We start from the raw sequence: 22608 nt of genomic DNA, 5'->3' as shown, positions 1-22608 counted from the left end.
TGCAGCATTCCCATTAACAAATATGAGGCAACGTCGCTCCATGAAAAGACGTTTTCATGCAGAGAGAGCGACTGTGAAGGGAAAATGAGAAAACGGAGATGTTTTTGTTCATGTAAAAGAACGTCTTCTTTTTGCTTCCTCCTCTTATCAGCGTGATACTCCCACAGCACTGCAGTGTTTTTTTTCTTCTTCTCAACGAGCACTAAAACTCGCACTCGCTCAACTTTTCACTGGAGTAAAGAAAAACACAGCTGAAAGCTCAGGTCTTCCAAAATTGCATCCACTATAACTTAAACTGTAACTTTGCTGCTGGGGACAGAAATGCCAAGGAAAAATCAATACGACAGAATGTCAGTGTGTTCTAGTAAATTCACTGTGTTGCTTGTTTCAATCAGCGTTTTCCCCAGATGAACAGAAGAACACGGGACAAGAAGAGGTGTAGTATTAGACCATACGACTTGTTTGATGTATTTGTTGGTCAGAGCTGAAGGTCTGCAGACAGCTTTCCTCTTCCTACTTAACCTAGTGAACCCAAGAACCCTCTAACAGGTTTGAAAGGCATGCTGTATTTTTAAAAACTGACAATAATTTCAGTATTTATCAGAGATGGAAGCTGTATAAACAGAGACGATGGGAAAATGTTCAACTTTCTGCCAGCGTTTGAACCAATAGTTTGTAAAAATTAACCAAATCTCAGCCAGAGGATTCCAGTGTGGGATGAAAATTACAGAGAAAACGTTAACAGCAAATTGTCAAACTGTAAAATTTAAAATAATATCTCGACCATGACAAGCTGTTTTAATCATAAAAGCAAAATACTAGATTGCTCATTACTCTTCTGTCATTTGGTGTCTAATTTTTGTAATATTTTGTCTTCTTTTTTGTCTTTTTTGTCTGACTTGTCATTTGTTTCATGTTTTTGTTGTTTTGTGTTTCCTTTTTGTCTCACTTGTGTTCATTTTCATGTTGCTTTGTAACCTTTGTCTAATTTTTGTCCCTTTTTGTTTTGTTTTTTCATTATTTGTGTCGTTTTTGTTATATTTTCTCTTGCTTTTTTTTGGTTTTTGTCTTTTTTTGTCAGAATTTTGTCGTTTTCATCATACAGTAAAATACTATATTGTACAGTTCCTGTAACTAAATGTTTTGTTCCTTTGTAGACACTCTGTGATCTAGAAATTGTAACGTGTAAATGATAAACTGAGGCATAACATTATTAAAATTGAACTTATTTTCAGAATATACTTCTTTTTTGCACTAAAAAACAGGCAAAACTGGAGTTGTGGTTATTTATAGGCTGCTATTTTATGATTTTACTGGTCTGGCCCACTTCAGATCAAACTGGGCTGAATGTGGAACCTGAACCAAGATGAGTTTGACATCCCTGTTCCAAATTACTAATTGAAAAAGTAGCCAAAATATTAAAAAAATAAAAATAAAAAAAAAACCCTCCACTTATAACTGAGGAGCCATGACAGACTCTGCTGCGATCGACAGTCACATAACAAAAACTCTGAGACTCTTTGTCTAGCTGGGTTGAACTGCAGGCTGTGTTTAAACATAACAGATGGGAGACAAGTAAGAAAACTAAAAAAAATAAATAGTAAAATATCGGTAGTATGTAGAGTCATCATGTTTTCCTATACTGGTTATTTCTGTCTTTGTAAAATTGTTTTACACTTCTAGCTTTTGTGGTTTCCATAGACATGCAAGACTGTTTGTTGCACTGAAAAATGAGCCCACAGTGAGTAAAAACTCGATCGACGCAAAAAGCACCAAGAAGCTGCTCGGGTTTACAAGCGTTTAGCTAAAAATACTTTCTTCCCCTTTGTAGACGGAAGCATTTGCATACGAGAGATCAAGCAGGAAATGACCTCATGGCTGATCGAAAGCCTGAGAGACTGTCTGTGTTTGTTTTGGTGGGGGTTAATAATGAGTATGGTGAGGATTTTTTCTTCTAAAGGCTGCAGGCTCAAAGGCGGACGTCAGCAGGTGTAACTTATGAAATCCACGACGCTTGCCAGGTGATTACCCAGACTCTCAGTCAGCACTTTTCAATCAAAGCCTTGTTATCTATGGCCAACTGAAACAAACACTGAGGGAGGCTTTGTTCTGCCCTTGAGTAAGACACTAAAATCCTGACGCTATCCTCCCACAAAAAAAAAAAAACACCCCATAGGTTGTTTTTGATAGCAGCTTATTCAAGCCACAGCGTCGTCGCAACAGCGGCTGCAGCAATTATGACGGGCGCGAAGGAGGAAGTGAGGCGGCTTAATTATAGATCCACAACACTCACAGAGGGAGGAGGTCGGGGAGGATGAATGGATCAACAAAACATTGGGCTTTAAGGCAGGAGGAGAAGTTCACATTTCTTTCAACTATGACCGTTCAACAAACTGCATATTTAGCCCATAAATCAAATCCATAAATCAGTGTCAAGAAATTCAAGTGAAATACAAACAATCTGCAGCACACACACCAAACCAATACCAAACTACACACCCTCTAGTTCCTGTGAGTTTTGCAAGAGCGACGAGAGTTTCTGCATCTGACTGTGATAATGATTATTTGGTTAGCTCCACGGCTCGGCAGCTCTTCAGTCTGTAGGTGGTCTCTGCTTATTCAGCAGGACGAATGCAGATCTATGGAGCGCCAAGTAAACCAATTGTCTATAAAGCCGGTGACTATTAAGGCTAATCTGATTAGAAGAAGGTGGGCTGTCTTGTAATGAACTTTGGGGCAGCCCAAAAGAGAATGACATTCTGTTAGAGCAACACTTGTTGAAACTGACAGGCGAAATCAACTTCATGCTCAACAGTCAGCCACATGAACAAACCAGAAACCAGGCAGCATTGAATGTTATGCAAAATCACTTTACATCTAATTTGTATTTACTCTACACTCAAAAACTGGAAAATTGAGTCCAACAAATCTCCTAATGCAATGCTACCAGAAGTTAAATAGTTGACATGTGGCACATTTGATGTTCCCGTTCAGATTAAAGTACAGTTACAGTAGGCAGGTTCCTGCAACCGAGTGGGTGTGACGGTGCTGCCGCCAGCCCTAATGATGTGAGGATGAGACAGCACAGATACACTCACACATGTATACAGAGGCCCTGTATTTTTCACATCCATTGGCCAAATCCAATTTGTTAAGACCCTTCTACGACTCACTTACGAAGCTGCGGTCAATGGAAATCACATTTCCATGATTGGACATCCCATTATCCTGCTCGTCCAGACCCACATTGCGGGATAAAGCAGGGCTGAGACGGATGCCCACGACAGACCGGAGCTGCGGCTCCAGCGAGTCCGTCGCCTTTCAAAGGGTAAAAGCCTGACATATTAGTCATAAGTGTTCTTTAAATTCATTATCATCTTAGCACACCAGCGGCACAAGTGTCAGGGGGAGGGGAAGCCCTCTTAAATGAGGTTAGTGGATCCATTTAAAGGTTCACAGTTGCTGCGTTGTCCGCCGTGTCACACGCAAGTCTCAAGACATGAAAAACATCCCCTCCTGTAATGAGGTTGCACAAGCCGCTTATAATGCAGCTCGGGACTTGCTGAGGTTAATCAATGAACACATTCGGCATCATATGTGTCATCATCTGTCTGATTTCTGAATAATACTAATCTGTTTACATATAGGGGGCTGCACAGTGGTGCAGTGGTTAGCACTTTTGCCTTGCAACAAGAAGATCCCGGTTCAAATCCTGGCCTGGGATCTCTCTGCATGGAGTTTGCATGTTCTCCCTGTGCATGCGTGGGTTTTCTCCGGGTACTCCGGCTTCCTCCAACAGTCCAAAAATATGCTGAGGTTAATTGGTTACTCAAAATTGCCCGTAGGTGTGAATGTGAGTGTGATTGTTTGTCTGTATATGTAGCCCTGTGACAGACTGGTGACCTGTCCAGGGTGTCCCCTGCCTTTGCCCGAGTCAGCTGGGATAGACTCCAGCATCCCCCGCGACCCTAGTGAGGATGAAGCGGTGAATAGAGAATGGATGGATGTTTACATATAGACCAAGCAACAACACAATTTGCATGATAATTATTACAGACTAAAAAGAGCAAATAAAGAAATTAGAATCCCATTTTGTTTCCGCTCATATTGGCCGTCAGTGACAGCTAGTGCTCCTCAGAGACCATTTCACTGATCTTAATGATGTGGCCTCACTGTAACCCTCCATGTGAGTGTTTGCATGGATGAAGATGTGAACAAGACAGCTCATGTGAGTTTCAACAGGTCTTTGGTTAATACAGTCCACATTCTCTGACAACCGACGGCATTTGTATAACGCCCAAAATTTCCTCATTGTCCATTATTGTGGGAAATTTTATGCACATTTCATGTATTTAGTTTAATCTTTTAATGCACACAGTTGTGGCATTTTTATTGTAGTTTGTAAACAAGTAGTTCTCAAAAATAAAAATAAAAATGTCCCTCCTGAAACAAAACATTCTTGCTTCCCTCCTGATTTGATGAAAATAATAACAAGACTATAGAGTGAAGAATGAGGATCCAGAGACTGACTTTATAGTCCAACATGCATCTATATAGTTTATAGATTCAGCAGTTTTTATCACTGCTGAAATGCTTCTGAGGCAGCATATTCTACTTTTTTTTTTTATTAATCGCAGCTTCATTGGATCTCTGTGTTCTTCACTTTACAAATTGACATCAAAGCCGATTCTAAATCTTGTCATTTCATTTAAAATGTCCTTTACGCCAGACGTGAAGGTGCAGGAATACAGCATAATGACTAACGATAGATGTCTTCTATTGAACACTCTTGGATCAAGCCGCTCCCTCACGTAGCGAAGGATGGGGTGAAGCAGACAGCGGTGACTCAGGTGACTCAGTCCTTCCACATCAAGTCAAGACAGATACACCGAGACTTGGCAGCAGCAACAGAACACAACCAACAAACCAATTAACACTTTGGAAACTCAACAACTTCCATCAGACGTCTCCGTACCAAGAGCCATACGTATATTTTTGAAACACAGCTTTGCCTGTTTGTCTAAAAAAAAAACAAGTCTTCAACACCTCAGTATTATTCCCAAATCACTACTGATGAAAATACGACACGAATCTGAGGTGCCATTACTTTTTTCAATCCGTCTGCTATTAGACAGGATCTGAAGGGAAGCAAACAAACACAGAACTTATTACAATCAATTATTTTTTTGAAACAAGTGACACCTTGGAGGCTAGGGTGACATTTTCTTCACGTGGTGATTTCACTACGCATTTTCAGGCACAATAAAAGCTGACGCAAAACTGTAATTAGTAATAAGAACAAAAAAAAAAAACAAGAACAAGAACAGACATGGGAACCAAAAGTGAAACAAGCCGGTGCTACACGGAGGCCTTTACCTCTTTCTCATGATACTGTAATGCAGCTCGTCCTCCTGCTTGATGTGGGCATGATCCCCGCTGGCCCGCTCGCTGCCCTCGCTGTCGTCACTGCTGAAGATGGAGGCCAGCTCCTTCTTGGGCACCCGGTTGGGTGGAAGGGGGATGGTGCGTTTCTCTGCCAAGCGCCCACGGTTCTGCAAACCATGTGACACAGAGAAGAAGACGCTTTAGCAACAGGAATCACTAAACATCAGTTTACTGCACCCACAAAGAAACCTCTTTCTTAAGTTGCAACTCATTGAGCCCTCTCTTCAAACATGCAGATGGCACAAATTAAGACTCCAATGCAAACATCTTCATTTGGTTTTGCATTACTGTGTACTGAGTTTGTGTTCATACTGGATTAGCTAAATTGATTTGAGAAAGCTCAAACTCCAGTTCGATTAAAAAGACATACAGTAGGGCCGAATATCCCGAATATCCGTTCGCTACGGCGATATCCGGATATTAATTTTGGTATCCGGATATTAGACCCCCACCCCCCACCCCACCGGTCGGACGTTACTGTCTTCCCTCAACCTTAGGCCCACATCGGCTCATAGCGGCTCATCTCATCGTGTGATCACATAAACATATACACATATCTACATATGTCTATGTGATCACCCCTTCCTCCCCCCAGACGAAAATATTCGGAGCTCGTCTCTTCGCTGCGCCTTCGGCCCACTTCGGCTCATCCCGCCGTGTTCTTCGGCTCATTTCGGCTCATCCATTTGTGTTTATTACCACCATCTGAATGGCCGGGTTGCTGCCGACTCTGACGTCACGCTTCACTTCGTTGCATAAACACAAGACAAGATACTGAAGACCTCTGCTGTTTGGGAATTCTTCAGTTTAACTGAAGACAAAACGAAGGCAAAATTTGGAACCGGGAGACCAGACGAAAGGATCCGAATATTCGTTCCGCCCCGTCAGACGTTATGGGGCAGAACGAATATTCGGAGGCCAGAAACCACTATTCGGGCCAGCCCTAATACTTAGCAACTTAACTACTAAATTCAGCACTTTGTATTTATTTATAATGTCATTTTGACCCCAAGTAAAATCTTATGCCGTCATATACTTTTATAAAACAAGGTCTATTTGGCCTTAAATTCCAAAATGAAGGGAGAAATTTGTGGTAATGGGTTGGACTGAAGTCAGGTTAAAGGTGTAGCACAGAACTGACTGACAATTTACACTATATGCTTTAAATAACCGTTAAACCAGGCGGGGTCATTTTCACCCCAGAGGACAAAAGGTGTATGACAACTAGGAGGACATTATGATGTTAAGTGAAATGTAGCCCCTAAGCATCACGTCTGAAGTTAAAATTTGTATGAATACTAGCTAGCAAGCAGTGATGAACAATTCAAATAGTTAGCTACAAGCAATAGATAAATATTTGAAAAAAATAGCTTAAGATAATGAATAAACACTTGAGCTATATAACTAAACATTTTCTTAATCTGTTCAAATTAACATTTAAAACATGATGGCTGGTTTCCATTAGGAAGCACATGAACTTATTATTATTATAGACACGAACATAGTTGAGAAATCAGCATTTAACGCTTCATATTGTATTAACTGGGTATTTCTGCTGAAATATAGTAGCCTTGTTTTGGTACAAGCTGTTCCTTTCTACAGCACCAAAGAACAGAAGTAGTATTTCCTATTATTTTTCTGCTCTAAAACCAAACTGATGGGAAAAATAAGTTGGTTGGCGCATCGGGTGTTTATTTTGCTCCAAAGCTGCCAGAAGTTAGCAGAAAAAAAGTAGGGATTAAGACGAGAGCGTGGCCCTAAGGGTGTTAGGAAGTGAAGCTGGGCGACCTTTAATGTGACCTGAAGAGGTCACTGCAGATTAACATGGTCCTATCACAGAGAGATGGGAGAAAAAGGGGGGAGAAAGAGGAGCAGAGGAGGAGGAGGGAGGAGTGAGAGATGGAGAGGGTGGAAGAGAATTGAAGTCAGGGATAGGAAATTGGAGAAAAGCAAGGGAACGTCGGGTTGAGGAGAAAAGTTAACAGGGAGGAGAGGGAGAGCAGACGTGGGTTTGCTCAGGAGAGAGAGCAGAAGAGGTGAGAGAAAAAACAGAAATAAAAGAGAATGTGGTGAGTCAAAACATGAAAGACAGAAAGTCCACAGAAGGAAGCTCTGTCCAGTGTGGGAGAGTGGACTTGGATTTGAAACTATATTCCCCCTTCTCTCTCTCTATGTGACTACATCTCTGCTCTTCTACTCCCGGACGCCTTCGAGCCCTGCAGCTATCCCTTCCACCACACGCAACCCCACACTCCTCCCCGATCCCTCCTTCCCTCGCTCCATCCATCCCAGGAGGTGCAGTAGCATGAGTGGCAGGCGGGGGCAGGAGGAGGGATTTGGGGGCTCCTAGCCAAGAGGCAAACAGGTGCAGCCCTTCTGGAGTCTCTCAAATGGCAGACATTAAAAAGAGTTGGGGGGGCAGAGAAAGATGAAAACATCCCCCAGGATGAGCAGGCCACAGAGTTCTGCACATTTCTCTCTCTTCTCCTTCTCTGTGTCTTGCTGGAAAAGAGTTTTATCCTTCTTTCTTCTTTTTTTCTTCTTTCCGTTGCAGCTTTCTACAAGTTCTGCTCCGGCATTTGAGGACAGTGGATCACTTTCTGATACTTCTGCTGCTTCCACACAAGGCCTTGCTGTAGGAGTTTAGCTCTGTGGGGCTCTGACAGAGCATTAAAACGAGGAAACAGGAGCAAAAACATCACGTCAGAGCAGCTCACTTTTATGGGCGCAGCCACAGTTCCATCTGTCAGGCACACACATCTGGAAAAAGCAACTTATCCACCTCTAGGTCTGCCGTCTTCACACTGTCAGGGCGAACACACACGCTCACCCTAAACCATCACATAAACGCATGCATGCTCTCACACACTAAACTGACACACACCTGTTCGTGTTCCTTAGAATTCCCCTCCAAAGCGGGGGATTTTACTTGGAGCGAGCCGGCAACACGGTGTATACAAGAATAGTTTGTCTGTGAGCAGTCGTGACTGTGGCTGTGTGTGTGCGTGTAGACAACCACCCACATGGCCGTGACATACCCAGGCTGACAGCCCCCCTCCCTTCCTCCCTCTCCTCTCCTCCCGGAAAGCCCCAATCCTTTCTTTAGTGGCACTGACGCAGAACTGGGGGTGAGCTCCCACTGCTTCCGGCAACACTTCCGCAGCACGGGGGAGGGCTCTCTGAAACAAAACATGAAGCAAAACACACCCCTGGCAGCCCACGTAGGAGCGCTCAAAGGAAGGGCGCCCGAGCGCTCGGGCTCATACGTGCACGCACACACACACACACACACACGGGCGTGTGCGCGGAGCTGAGGCAACCTTACTGTGTGTGGTCAACCTCCTTTCAGCCATGGAAAAAAGTCTCTCATAAAAGTCCCACTAAAAGCACCTCTATGAATATCGCCTCCCACGCTTTCTGTCTGACAGTCAGGCAGCCAAGAAATATCTGGGCTTCGCATTTAAAAGCATAAAAAAAGGCACACATGCATATGCACAGATGCACATGCACGGGGAGATACCGATCGACTGATTGCACAATCTAGCCTCGTAATAAGAACGTTCACATCAGCACACGATCTAAACATTTAGAGGCAATTCCAATAAACTCACAGATAATCTCCTTTATTTGCACTCATTTGTTAATATAATACACAGACCCACGAACAGATCATTTATGACGTACTCAGACTAACACTAGAAACTGAACTTGAACTGAGAACTCTGAATGATTCAGACAGATTCCTGCAAGTTTCATGCTTCAAGAGCAGTGCAGGTGTTCAGCATAGTTATACAACCTAAGTCATAGATAAGCATGGGATTAAAGAGCCATGCTGACTTATCAGCATTACCCAAAGAGTGGTTTTTTTTATCTTTTATTTCAATTAGGGCAGAAAATTTGAGGCAAGAAACATTTAGTTAGCATGGTGAAGTAACTAAACTGTTATTGTCAACTGAATGGAAATATAATATATACAGTGATGACAATAACGATATTCTGCTCAAAATATATTCAATTAACCTGAAACATAAACTTAGAAAACATAATTTTACGTTCATTCAGCTTAAAACCTCCAGTTTTTATTTCCAAACACAAGCTGTTCCGACTCGAGTTATTTCAACTTAAAATGATGAGTTGAGTGAACATATTGTTGAACGATGTTTTTTTTAAAGAAACGAAAGTGAAATAAGACTCATCTTTGTAGCTCGAAAAACCAACTCGTGTAAAGAACTTGCTCTGCATCTTTAAACCATGTTAAATTAAGATATAGTTGTTTCTTTAGTAAGGTTAACTTTGAATCCAATCCCTACTGTTAAACAGTTTATGATGCAATAACTTGAAGCAGTTTGTATTAACTCAGCTACCAAAAGGTTCCAACACTTGCAGCTGAAAGTTCTTCATGTTGAATGAAGAACTGATTCCTTAAAAAACTGAGAAAATGAGAAGAAGTCTATAACTTATTATTTTAAGTTGACTGAACTGATCATCTAAGTTCATTTAGTTCAATATTTTGAAGGCAGCGGGTGAACAAACCTACATGGTTTACAGTGTACATTTACTTCACCAAACTTAGGGAATTTATAATGGAGCAGTTCTGCATATAGCTGTCAGAGATGTGACATTAAAGTTTACTGTACCATAAAATATGCAATGCATGTTTAAGCAGGGCCGACCGCAGCTGTTTTGGCCACTGGGTCAACATGTTGCTTGCAATATGCTCACAATGTACTGAAAAGGCCTCAGGAAACAAATTTACATGTTGAAGTCTTTCAGTTCGTGGACGTATACTTTTCTTTTTGGCTCAGTTTGTATGTTGTACTATTTTGGGATGACGATTCAAATGCACCAATTGCCACAACATTAAAACCACCTGTCTGATGTTGGGGAGGTTCCAGCTCTGACCGTTTGGATCCTGGGGCTTTCTGTGGCAATCAGATTGGGGGTTTTGGAGTTTTAAGGCTACTTCAACACCTTTATAGCTCTTGGTCGTGTTCCTCGAGGTGTTCCTGAGCAGTTTTTGTGATGTAGCCGGGGGAGGCCATTGCCATAGGGGGTGTGTGGTCTGTCACAGTATTTATGTGGGTGGTACGTGTAAAAACTAACAAGTAACATGAATGCCAGGACTCGAGGATTCCCAGCAGAACACTGCATTGTAATGAGATTATATATTGTCTTCACTTTTGTAGGCAAGTATGACAAAGATGTTGAACTGAAATTGAGAAATATCTGGAGGATATCTGAGAAAAATGTGCAATTTAGGTTTGGTTTGTAGTTGATGACCATTGTAGTTTTAGCTGATCACATTTTTTTTAGAAAAGCTGCTGCAACAATCTCGAAAAAAGCCCACAAAATCCTGGAGGGACTGGTTTTTGAGTTCAGAAGTCTGATGGACCATGGGGAAAAGGCTGTTTCTGTATTATCATTCATAAATAGATAAGGGTAACACGGCTTAAACATCTTGGTGTGCTTACATAAGCAGCCGTATATGCTCCTGTTTAATGTCCTGAATTCATTAATTCAAGCTTTAAAAGCAACAAAATGCTCATGTGGCAGGAAAACAAATCATGTTAATATCACAGCACTGGCCAGCCAGGATGTTTAAATTCAAGCAGGAATTATAAGGCAAGCGTATGTTTTCTTTCTAAATTTATTTTAGACTTTTAAATGAGCTCTTGGTGGAAAAGAGGGCTAATAAGTGTGTACGTGTGTGTGTGTGTGTGTGTGTGTGTGTGTGTGTGTGTGTGTGTGTGTGTGTGTGTGTGTGTGTGTGTGTGTGTTTGTGTGGGTTTTCTTCTCTTTTTTTCCCTCTTTCTCCTTGCGTTATTTCCTGAAAGGTGCAGTGCCCTGCCGCTGGCTCCAACCAGCATTAGCGAGCACACACAAACATCCACCCACATGCACGCACACGCATGCACACACAAACACACACATGCACGAACACACACAGCAGAAGCCGCCCGTGACATTCCTGCAGCTGCGGCGCTCTCTCTCCCTCGCACGCGCCCCCCCAGCGATCTCCCTGGGGGACGAATGCCTAATGAGTCACGCGCCTGTCTGCCGTTACCTCGCAGCGTGTGTGTGTGTGTGTGTGTGTGTGTGTGTGTGTGTGTGTGTGTGTGTGTGTGTGTGTGTGTGTGTGTGGAGGCGGGATGGCGGGCCGACTTGGCGCGAGCACTCGGGTAAAAAGAGGAAAAGGCGGCGGGAGAGGAGGAGGAGGAGGAGGAGGGGAGGAGGGGATGAGGAGACGACAGAGAAGGAGAGAGAGAAAAAAAGAAAAACTGAGCGTGAGGTGGGAGATGGGGGCCTCGGCGGTCATTACGGCGCTAACATAAGAGCTCTGAAACACGGCCAAAACAAACAATTTGTCTGCCGTGTGTGTGTTTACGTGAGTCTGAAATCCAATTCATCACAAAATACATCCCACCCCACCCCACCAATAAAAATTAAAATAAATCTTTGTTTAGTCTCATCTCCTCATCTCCGACTCGAATGCGCCAAAAAAAGGCCGTCCTGACATTTCCACAGGTGCATCCAGGAAAGGTGATTAGCTCCAAATTTGTCAGATGCTCAGTATGCAAACCAGCAGAAGTTTGTGAATAATCAGATTAAGGTAATGGTTTGATTAAAGTGTTTACATGGTTCACAGTAATCAGATCCCCCCCACCCCACCCCCCCGCTAACCGAATAATAAAGTTTATATGATTTGGTTGATAGTCGGGATGATGTCAGGAAGGATTTGCGTAAAATCGCTTATTGGAGCCACGAAATAAGAGAAAAAAAACTACAGATATGCTCTGATGAATTCACAGAGCACATTAATACGAGCTCCATTACTTCCTGCATCATTTGTGACATCAAAGCTGCTTTACTATCATCCAACAAAAATAATTTTCTTCACCAGGAGCTGCTACACTGTTTGTTGATATTGTTTGCATCCACTGTACTCCGTGACCTTTCTGGTGCATGTTGAGAGAAAAAACGTGCTGTACTGTAGGCTACAGATCACAGTCGAGCTTTAGATTTGCCTAATCTGGTAATAATCAAATTATTAGTGTACACAAAACAGAAGGACTCAAGAATATTTGTCAATAAGCTGAATATATGGAAGGAGATTATGTTAACGTCTTCTGACATAAGACTGTAATGCTCATATAGATATTTTTATTTACAAAAGTAGAGGGAAAAACACATTTAAAGTCACGAAAACCCAACAGTTCTGCGACACTGTGTTCATATACACTGTAATAATTACTCTGCCAAGGACCAGTGGAGTTATGTGAGGATCAGCGTAGGTTTGTCTGTCTGTTAGCAACATTACTTAAAAACAGACTAACGGATTTGGATGAAATTTTCAGGGAAGGTCAGAAATGACACAAGGACCAAGTGATTGGATTTTGGCAGTGATGTGGTTTATAGTCTGGATCCACAGATTTGTTAAAGATTTCTGTATTATTGCGAGATAGCGGCACAGCGTCACTGCAGCCATGACAACAAGTGAACATTAAATCAGCTGTCTGCTGAAGATCATATGATCGGGATCCTGCTACTGACATACCGGGACTTATTCATCGGAAATAACACAAGAAACAATTGCTAAAATTGTCGGGGTGTTTCTGAGTGAAACCGTTTTCCTTCCATCCTTACGAGAATTTCTGTACTTTTTGCCAGCCCCTAGCATTAATTTTAAAAAAGCGCCTTCAAAATAAAAGCATCGAGGGAACAGTTATTTTAACACCAGCAAAACAAAGCCTTGCAAAAAGTGATAACTGATCAACAGACCTTTATAAGAGTAATTTGCACATATGTAGGTCACACGATTCGGTATCCGTACATAATGTACACATGCATAACACACGCCTATGCTCAGCGCAGGGACATTATGTTTGTGGGTACATCTATATTAAATGTCCACGTTCTATAGTGCCAAGATTTCTGATCATCAACAATAATAATTTAAAAAATGTTGCATTTCTAGAAAAATATGCTTAGTTTTTGACAATGCCATATGGGGGACTGAACAGCCCTGGTGGAGTACTGTGCTCTGAGTGCTTTTCTTGTTATTAATAAAATCTTTCACTTTATTACGCAAATTCTACATCAGTATTTTATTCATTTTCCACTGAGACAGTATACATGATGTAGGTTTATTTCTGTAACATGAGACGACTCCTTTATAAATCTCATCTTGTTTCCTCTTATTTTGACAATTCAGTCATCAAAGTTAAGTTCCTGCATGCTTGTGTGCCTGTCAGCCTCTAAAAAATCCCAAATATCATGAACAATATCAAATCAATAATGTCACATTGCTGTTTGTGACAGTAAACTCAGGACACACTGACATGTCTGTACAATCTTCTGTCACAAACATTCAGCAAAGTTTATTTAAAGCTGCAATCTGTTCTTTAAGGTCAAATTAAAGCTGCTTTAAAATTAGTAAAGGACTTATTTGCCTTATTTTTCCTGGAGTTCAGCAAAAAAGGCAAATAAATACTGTAATCAATCAAGTACCATAACTGCAAATGCATGTATTCTTACTTAAAAGATATAAATCACACAATGGCATCGTCAGCATAAGAATTGAACAAATGCAACATCACAAATCTGATATTTCATTTCTGAAAAAGTGGGCGCTTCAGCACAGATGGATGTATTAAATCACTAAACAACACTACAGATCTTGGCTTAAACTTTCCAGTCGGGTCAAGTATCGGATAAATTTTTGCTCGAAGAAGTTATGTAGACAAAAGTTATGGGTCGCAGTTTATTTTAGGATCGAGATTCTGAATTGGTGTTAAAACACTGCCGGAGCGGCTCCACACATGCATTTTCACACATACCGCGCAAAGAAATGCAACTCTGAGATCATGCACCAACTTTATCGAGCAAAACTCCTCACAAGTACAAATGTATTTGGCGAAAAATAAATCTGGATTCTGGGTAGCGGCGAGTGTGGATGTACAGGCTTTAAGGCAACACTTGGTTGTTGAAGGCCATGTGAGAGAAAGAGAGAGGAGAGGAGAGGAGAAAAAAAAAGTGAGAAAGCACCGTAGGGCAGACAGGCATGCGACCAAGACCGATGCCGCCCCAACACACACGCATGCAGATACGCACACGCATGCTCGGCCCCCATGCACCGAGCCGAGCGGGCAGTTGCAGCCCAGTGGAGCGGCACAAGGCGGAGGGGGAGGCGGGACGGGAGGGGAGCGGCGGAGGGAGGAGGCGAGGTGCACACAGGGCGAGAGGCGGCGAGGTGGAGGGGGGAGGCTGCCGGCTCGGCGCTGGGAGGTCAGTGCCGGTGCAGTCAGGCGTGCGAGCGCGCCTCCCGCTCTCCCCCCTTTCCCTCTTGTTTCGTTCCTCCTTCCTCCCTCATTCTGTCTCCCTCTCGGTGTTTGTACAGGCCCACCGAGGTCACCGCAGGGGAGCCTTACAGACAGGTAACGACTGCGCCTTTCTTCCCCCCTGACAAACGTGGGGGGAAGCGGTGGCGAGGATGAAGCTGCGGTTGGTAAATTCAGCTGATTTTCGGTCCTCCCAAGAGTTTCATTCGATCCTGACAATTACTAGAATCTCATTCAGAGTTCAGCAAGTCAGAAATTAACTTGGACAATTAATGCACTTTCCACTCAGCTACGCCTCATTTATTAAATAGCAGCAATGTGAAGAATGAGCACGAGTTAAGTTGTGGATGGAAAACCAATACAAAATGTAATAATCCTCACTTATGCCGGCAAAAAACAGACACACACATGCGCTTGTGTGACTCAACTGCTCATTTTTTTTTGTACATTATTGGCAGTAAATAGAACAAACAACAAAAAACATCCTGTATATTTACCTCATTGGAGACGATGACAATCACCAAAAACCTGATATAACTCAACAAACCTGGAGAATTTTGTTTTCTAGTAAAGCTGTGGTTATGTGTGTTTGCTTGAGGGTGCTGATGGACGTGCAAAAGTCAAACTATGACACTATGACACTGACTGCAAAGGTCTAAAGTGGCAGAACAAGGCTGCACAAACAAACACACTTTTCTGTGCACACATGTATGCAGAAGTTGGGACGATATTCAAAATATATCCGCCCTTCCGTCATCACGTTAAACCACATTACGCTGATAAACAAACATACACACATGCATCCACACATCGTAACACAAAGCATCCACACAAGCAAACACAATGAGCTCTCGATCTCCTGCATCGTGCTGCACTGGACACTAGTGGAGGCTAATGGCTAATTTGCTAAATTAAACACTATATTTTAGCTGAATAATTCATGGACAGAAAGACAACAAGAGGCACAAACACACTTTCGCACGCCCCTGTGCTTGAACTGTCGCTGTATTTCTGCGTGTCAGACACGCATTCCCGTTCGTATCGATCTCCGGTGACTCTACGTAACCGGAGGCACACTTAATATCTAATGTGTCCAATAGGCAGAGAAACACACATGAGAGAGCACAAACACGCTCGGCACACACGCACGGTTCTGCACACTTCTGGGCCGGTGACCGATTCCTGCGTTACCATAGCAACGTGGCATCAGCAACACGTATGCACAAACACACAACGCACACACAGGAGAAGCATCAAACAGAGTTAATCTATAAAGCCGGCTCAAGATCAGCTTCTATTATGTCACTCGATGTGATGCATTTTTTCAAATTCTCCTTTCCTTATTAACCCCATTGGAAGCGGTATTATGACAGCATAATGAGACGGCACCAGAAGTTATAGGCTGAAAGCGTGCGTGTGTGTGTGAGTTTGTGCGTACGTGCGGGTATGTGTGACTGTGTGTTTAATTCCACTTTGCGAGAGGAGCCCTTGATTGGAGGAGGTCTTTACGAGCCGGAGGAGGGGAGTGCAATTTCCTCCCGGCCTCCGCCAGTTCCGCTGAAATAACAGAGCAGAGGAAGCCCAGCTCTCCCGGGAGGAGACACAGACACGCACAAACACACAAACGCACACACACATGGCGAGCCGGGGAGCAGGCAGCCAGCGTCAGGCGTGCAAACAATCACGGGTACGCACGCAAAAGGATGCAAATGCAAAGTCGCCCAAACATATGCGCAGACAAAAAACACAAATACGCAGAGCAGGGAAGGAACCTCAACAAGCAGGCGTAAATCTTTAGTATTAAGTTGATTACACGCAAAAGACACAGAATAAGAATCTCACAGCTTCTACTGCAACAACAGAAATCACTACTACATAAAAACAGGCCTAAAAGAGACACCTCTGCAGCAGCATACGTGGATTTAATTTAACAGCATGGATAAACAGCATTATTTAAACTCATCTTAGTTCAGGGGTCACATTCAGCCCAATTTGACCTCAAGTGGGCTGGACCAGTAAGATCAGAGCATAAAAACTTATAAATAATTCCAATTTTTTCTTTGTTTTAGTGTAAAAAAAAGTACATTCTGAATGTTCGCATTTAAGGAATTATCTTTCTACAAAACATTATGAACAACCTGAAATTTCTTTTTTAAAAAATAAGTTCAATTTCAGCAACAGTATACATCAGTTTATCATTTAAACATTACAACTTCCAGATCTCAGAGTGTCTACAAAGGAACACAACATTTAGCCACAGGTATCTGGAACTGAACGATGTAGTATTTTACTTTATAATCAAAACATCAAAATTCAGACAAACAAGACAAAAAAACAAGACAAAATGCTACAGAAATGAGTCGCAAAACAACAAAAATGTGACACAAAACGACACAAATGTGACACAAAACGACAAAAATGAGACACAAAGCAGCAAAAACATGAGAAAAACAACAAAAGTCAGACATTAATAGACAGAAAACAACAAAAACAAGACAAAACACTACAAAAATGAGACACAAGATGATGAAAATGTGACACAAAACGACAAAAATGAGACACAAAAAACAAAAACAGGAGACAAACGACAAAAGTCAGACAATAAAAGACAAAAAAATTAACAAAAATATGAAGAAATATTATAAAAATGAGACACAGAACGACAAAAACGAGACACAAAATGACAAAAGAACAATGATCAATCCAGCATTTTACATTATGATCAAAACAACTAGTAATGGTCTAGAAATTATTCTAAATGTATAGTTTACTAATTTACAACCTGCACTTAATGTCTTCTCTGTAACTTTTTCACTTTGAGGGCCGGATTGGACCCTCTTGAGGCCGGTGTTGGACCGCGGGCCTCATGTTGGACACCCCCGCTCTAAACTGTAGCGTGGAGTCATAGTTCAGTGGGTGTCGTGTCGTTCTGAACAGCCTGAACTCAGGCAGACGCAGCAAATTAACTTCCATGATTTCTGTGCAGGCAGGTGAAGCGTCTTCCCACCAGCTGCTGTGCTGTTTTCTTTCTTTTTTTTATGATCGCTTGCCTCATGCCTATAGCGAAACAGGATCACTCAAAGTTCAGCCGTCAAACTTTCAAAAATAAATGTCGGCATGAGGTAATTTGTGTCAGTAGGCAGGAATACAGTGTGTGTGTGTGAGAGAGAGAGAGAGAGAGAGAGCTCATCAGTGAGGGAGTGCTGGCTGCCATGCCCTGAGGGGAGGCAGTGGGGAGAAAGGGAGACGCCAGTACAGGCCATACAAGTCCCGCCGCCTTCCCTCCTCCGCCTAACCCTCGCTGCTTCGCATGAAACTGCCAGCATACTTAGCCCGAGTGTGTGGATGTGTGTGTGACGGCGCTGTTCGCTCGGCGGGTTCGACTTTAGGCCGGAGAAGGAGAGATGGCTTCAACAACAACAACAACAACCTTGAGGCCCTCATATCTCTGCTTACGTCAATAACAAAGTTTTCTCCGTCACAGCTGTAATTGAAGTGGAACTGTACGAGCCATAGCAAGCCAAAAGCCAATCACTCCGATATCTGTAATGAGCCTAAACATAAGCAAACACGCCGAGATTCTCAAATCCTTCTGCAAAAAAAAAAAAAAAAAAAAACATAAAAATAGGACATGGGTCTTTCTGCTGTCTGTTTATCCTGCCCCCGACCTCCCTCAGGTGATTTGTTTTGCTTCAGGCCCGTGTGTTAAGGTGCAGGTCTTCATTCTTGGCTGCAAAAAATGTCACCAGTTTACCTGTATCACTCAAACACCTCCGGCTTATCAAAACCGCCTTTGCCTTGCGTGCCTCGCACACAATAATCAGCAGTAGCCACGCTCAGTAGCTCGCTAAGCCTCTTACACCCTTCCCTCAAGATTAGTGCTTGGGAGCGACGACAGATGCGCTCTGTGGTGATACACACACACACACACACACACACACACACACACACACACACACACACACACACACACACACACACACACACACACACACACACACACACACACACACACACACACACACACACGCTCACAACCCGCTGCACCTGTGTGAACAGATTTGGCGGCAGTGTGCTCGCCTCAAGCTGACACACACACACACACACACACACACACACACACACACACACACACACACACACACACAGCAGTGATGCCATAATCGTGACACACCTGCAAGGCCTCAAGGTTTGGCGTGGTGCCCCTGGCCGAGCCCTGAGGGAAGCACAAGGCAAACAAAAGTTCAACAGCCAGGTGAGGAGGCTGAGTCAGAGAGACGGAGGAGTCTGACCGACGACACCCGACGTGGAGCAGACGCACCGGGCGGCTCGACGCCTCCGAATCAAAAGGCCGTTTGATGCCTCTGTGAAAGGCTGGAAGTGGATTTGATATCCATGCTGAGAAAAATTACCATCAAAGTTGACACGTGCGCCTGTAGGGTCTCCACCGTCAAGGTTACAGAGACAAAGCTTTAACATAAACACTAACACGATCACCCACGACCAGAGTAAAGCTGAGTGACACCACAATAAGAAAACTATATAAAATATTAAACAGCTTTTACACACGATGCACTAAATATAAACTCTGGGTAATGAGGGAAAACATGATAAACAGGAGGGGATAACTGCACACTGATGTGTGATTTACAGCTAAATACATAAAACTAACATGACTGGATAGAACAGTGGAGGAAGAAAAAGCTTTTATCTTTAATCAGACTGAGGACAAAACTATCAAAAACGTCTCTGCTGCTTTACTATAAAAGAAAATAACTTATAGATTTTAACACAAATATCTGTCAGCTCTGTCTGGAGACACTGAGCTCTTTGCAACCATCACCAAAAATGACCACCACAGTTAACAACAATCTTTTAACCATTTAAATCCAATCCAAAGAAGTTCCCTCAGATAAAAACCGTAGCTTCCTCAGGTTAACTTGTGGACACAAAAAGCACAGCAACGACAGTGTTACAGAAGATAAAATATTCTCACCACTGGAGATGAAATTCGACAGCCGGGGCAGTCGCAGATTGGAGGGTGCACCTGTAAGATTCCTTTGGACATAAGAGTCTTGAGACTTTTTCCTAGAAACAAACAAGAGAGAAACATTCAGTGGATTTATAGCAGCTGAGGTCTGCTTCTCCTCCATGACATGTGATCAGGTGAGCTCATCATGTCAGGGCACAAATATTACAGAAGAATCCGGTTAAAACGCATCTAATAGAAAGAGTGGATAAGTGAAGGAGTCAGAACCTGCTGACAAACTTCTCTCTATAGATATTTTTTACCAGAAAGTCTAGTTGTAGCCAGAGTCCAGTGTGCTGAGCCACAGAGACAGAAGCCTTCTGTCATCTGTCTATAGGAATCGCTATATCAAACTATAAGGCTATCATTTTTGACCTGGGGGCGACACCCTCCCCCCCACGCACATCTTGATGCGTGTCAGTTCTGCCTGAGTAACCTCGTGTGTGTGCGTGAGTGTGCGTGAGTGCGTGCGTGGCGAGAGGGCGCACGCACCACGCTAATTACTGCATAAAAACGCGGTGCTGTAAATGTCAAAACAAAAAAAAATGAGAAGCAACCGGAACATTTTACCACCGATGACCTTGTTTTTACAGAAATACCCACCAAAGATGAGTCTCAAACAGCAGCTGATCGTTTCATGTTCAGCTTTTAAAATCAGAATTGGCTGCAAAATACGCTCGTTAAACACTGACTGATGTAAAGTGGCCAAAACCAAATGATCCCTCTCATGATCAAGTCTGTTCAGAGCTCTCAGTGCAATGCGTAAAAGTGAAAACACCCAAGCACAAGTGCACCTAACGGGAATCCCACAGTGGCGACGGGAAAAGAAGAAGAATATTTTGAACCGTCGCACTTTTTAATTATCTCAACTTTTCACCTCAGTCCAGCGCAGACAACTCCAGATGCCCCGGCTCTGGTGTGTGATCGCAGCCCAAACTCTACGTCAAAGGCTCGGAGGGGATGTGGAGGATATGCGCCTTTTCTCATCCGTGTCCTTACGCACTGCCTGCTGTAACCCTTTCACTCCAAAACTCAGAACCGAACCACGAGACCCGAGTTCGCAGCCACAGCTTAGCGGCGTCGATAAATGAAATGATGGCAAAGTGTCCTGATCTTTACGCATGAAAAGCGGAGAAAAGTGAAGGGTTTTCGCTCTTACCTTTGTGTCTAATACTCCGCTTCCAGTCTTTGGCAGTCTCTCGTCCACTGACAAACTGGAACTCGTTGGGGGTGAGCCACTCGCCCCTGTATTTAATTGAGGGTCCCTTACTGCCCTGACACAGTTTATTGATATAAAGCAAAGCCTTGTTTTCGCCGCACTCCACCTCGATGCACGGCTCGCCGTTGTCGAAGAAGGGCTGAAAGTCGGGGATGGAGGAGAACCGCTCTAGCATTAAGTCGTCCGTGTGATGGTGGAGGTGCTGGTGATGCAGCGCCGAGTCGTGGAGCCCCAAGTACGCGCGGTGATGGGCGAAAATGTGGTCGTAGGGCGGCGGATGCGGGGTCACCACGGGGATAGCAGTGGCATTTAAAGGGGCCAGGTATTCGGACTGGTTGAACGCGGTCAATGCCATGTCGTCTCCATCCAGCCGCTCCTTTTTGATGGCAGGCATGTTAGTGGGAGCCGAGCGCCGGTAACAAGTGAAAAGCTGCTCCGCCGATCCAACTTGAGCGTCCTCTCCGCCTGTGAGTGGGGCTGACCCAGACTTGGAGACGCGCCGCTTGTTTTTACGCAGAGTCCCCGTGTCGCCGTGAGACAGCGGTCTGGCGAAGTTGCCGGATAGATTCCCATTCAGTAGTTTCCAGCTCGCAGCGGCAGCAGCGCTCTCCGCCAGCCTCACAGCTCCTACCTCCCACATTTAATCACACTCGCTCTGTTAATACCTGACATGCTGGGAAGCCCTGAGCCCCTTACATTCTGCTACCTCCGGTAATCATTACCAGTCGCTGCTACGCGTCCTGTCTCCTATTTCTGTCGGATTTTTTTTTAATTTTCTAAAACAAAAAAGTCAAATATTTTCAAATTTCGCTCACTAAATGTTTAAATTGTGTGCTATCTATTGAAAAAAGAAGCTTTTATATTCAGCTATGGGGAGTTATGAGGAAGCACATGTGGCCAAGATTGAATACCACAGCCAAAAAAAGATAATTAAAAAATAAACTGATATTAGTGCATTCTATCCTCTTACTTAAACCATATGCCACTAATCAGACACACAACTCATGAGGCTTAATATTCCGGGGTATTTGCGCAACATTAATGCAGTTTAAAGTTTGGAAGGAGTTGTTAGTTTTTAAACCCTGTGTATGTCGCTGAAGTCACGCTGAAGTTCACAGACCCAGACCAAACAAGATTTGCACTCTCCGCCGCTTCTCAACTTGGCCCATTTAAACAGCGGAGGCAAGGCGAGAGGCACGCAGGCACAGGGGGGACCGCGACGGACGGCGCTGCGCTGCGTAAAATGGAGGCGCCGTCGTTAGTGAGCAAGAGGAAGTAGACCGAGTTCACATATTAAACTGAAACTAACACTCACTGCAGCTCTGTCTTCAAATTTACACTTCATATTCTTATTCTAAATGAAGAAAAAAGTCGACATCAAACAGGATTACGTCATTGTACGCCATTAGAATTCATTTTTGGTATTAATATATCAACAAGCCAGTAAACAGGGAGGGTTTACACATTTCCTACAAGTTCTGATTATGCTTGATAGGAAATATTTCAATTCAGAACGTTTTAAGGATATCTCTCATTTCAAATGATGTTGCTATGAGCTTTAAAATTTGCATTTTAAT

At 43.3% G+C, this 22608-nt stretch overlaps 1 protein-coding gene across 1 annotated transcript in view; it reads right to left on the bottom strand.

The window, feature by feature from the left end:
- Positions 1-22157, bottom strand: part of samd11 (sterile alpha motif domain containing 11) — a 65683-nt gene extending 43526 nt beyond the window's left edge. Inside the window, 3 exon segments of the mRNA XM_051949122.1 lie at positions 5377-5552; positions 19780-19871; positions 20972-22157. Coding sequence (XP_051805082.1) covers positions 5377-5552; positions 19780-19871; positions 20972-21671 — 968 coding nt within the window. The 5' untranslated portion in view covers positions 21672-22157.
- Positions 22158-22608: the final 451 nt, after the last annotated feature.

The sequence above is a fragment of the Acanthochromis polyacanthus genome, chromosome 6, assembly GCF_021347895.1.
Source record: "Acanthochromis polyacanthus isolate Apoly-LR-REF ecotype Palm Island chromosome 6, KAUST_Apoly_ChrSc, whole genome shotgun sequence".
Taxonomy (NCBI): Eukaryota; Metazoa; Chordata; class Actinopteri; family Pomacentridae; genus Acanthochromis; species Acanthochromis polyacanthus.
This window is presented reverse-complemented; position numbering and strand designations above follow the sequence as displayed.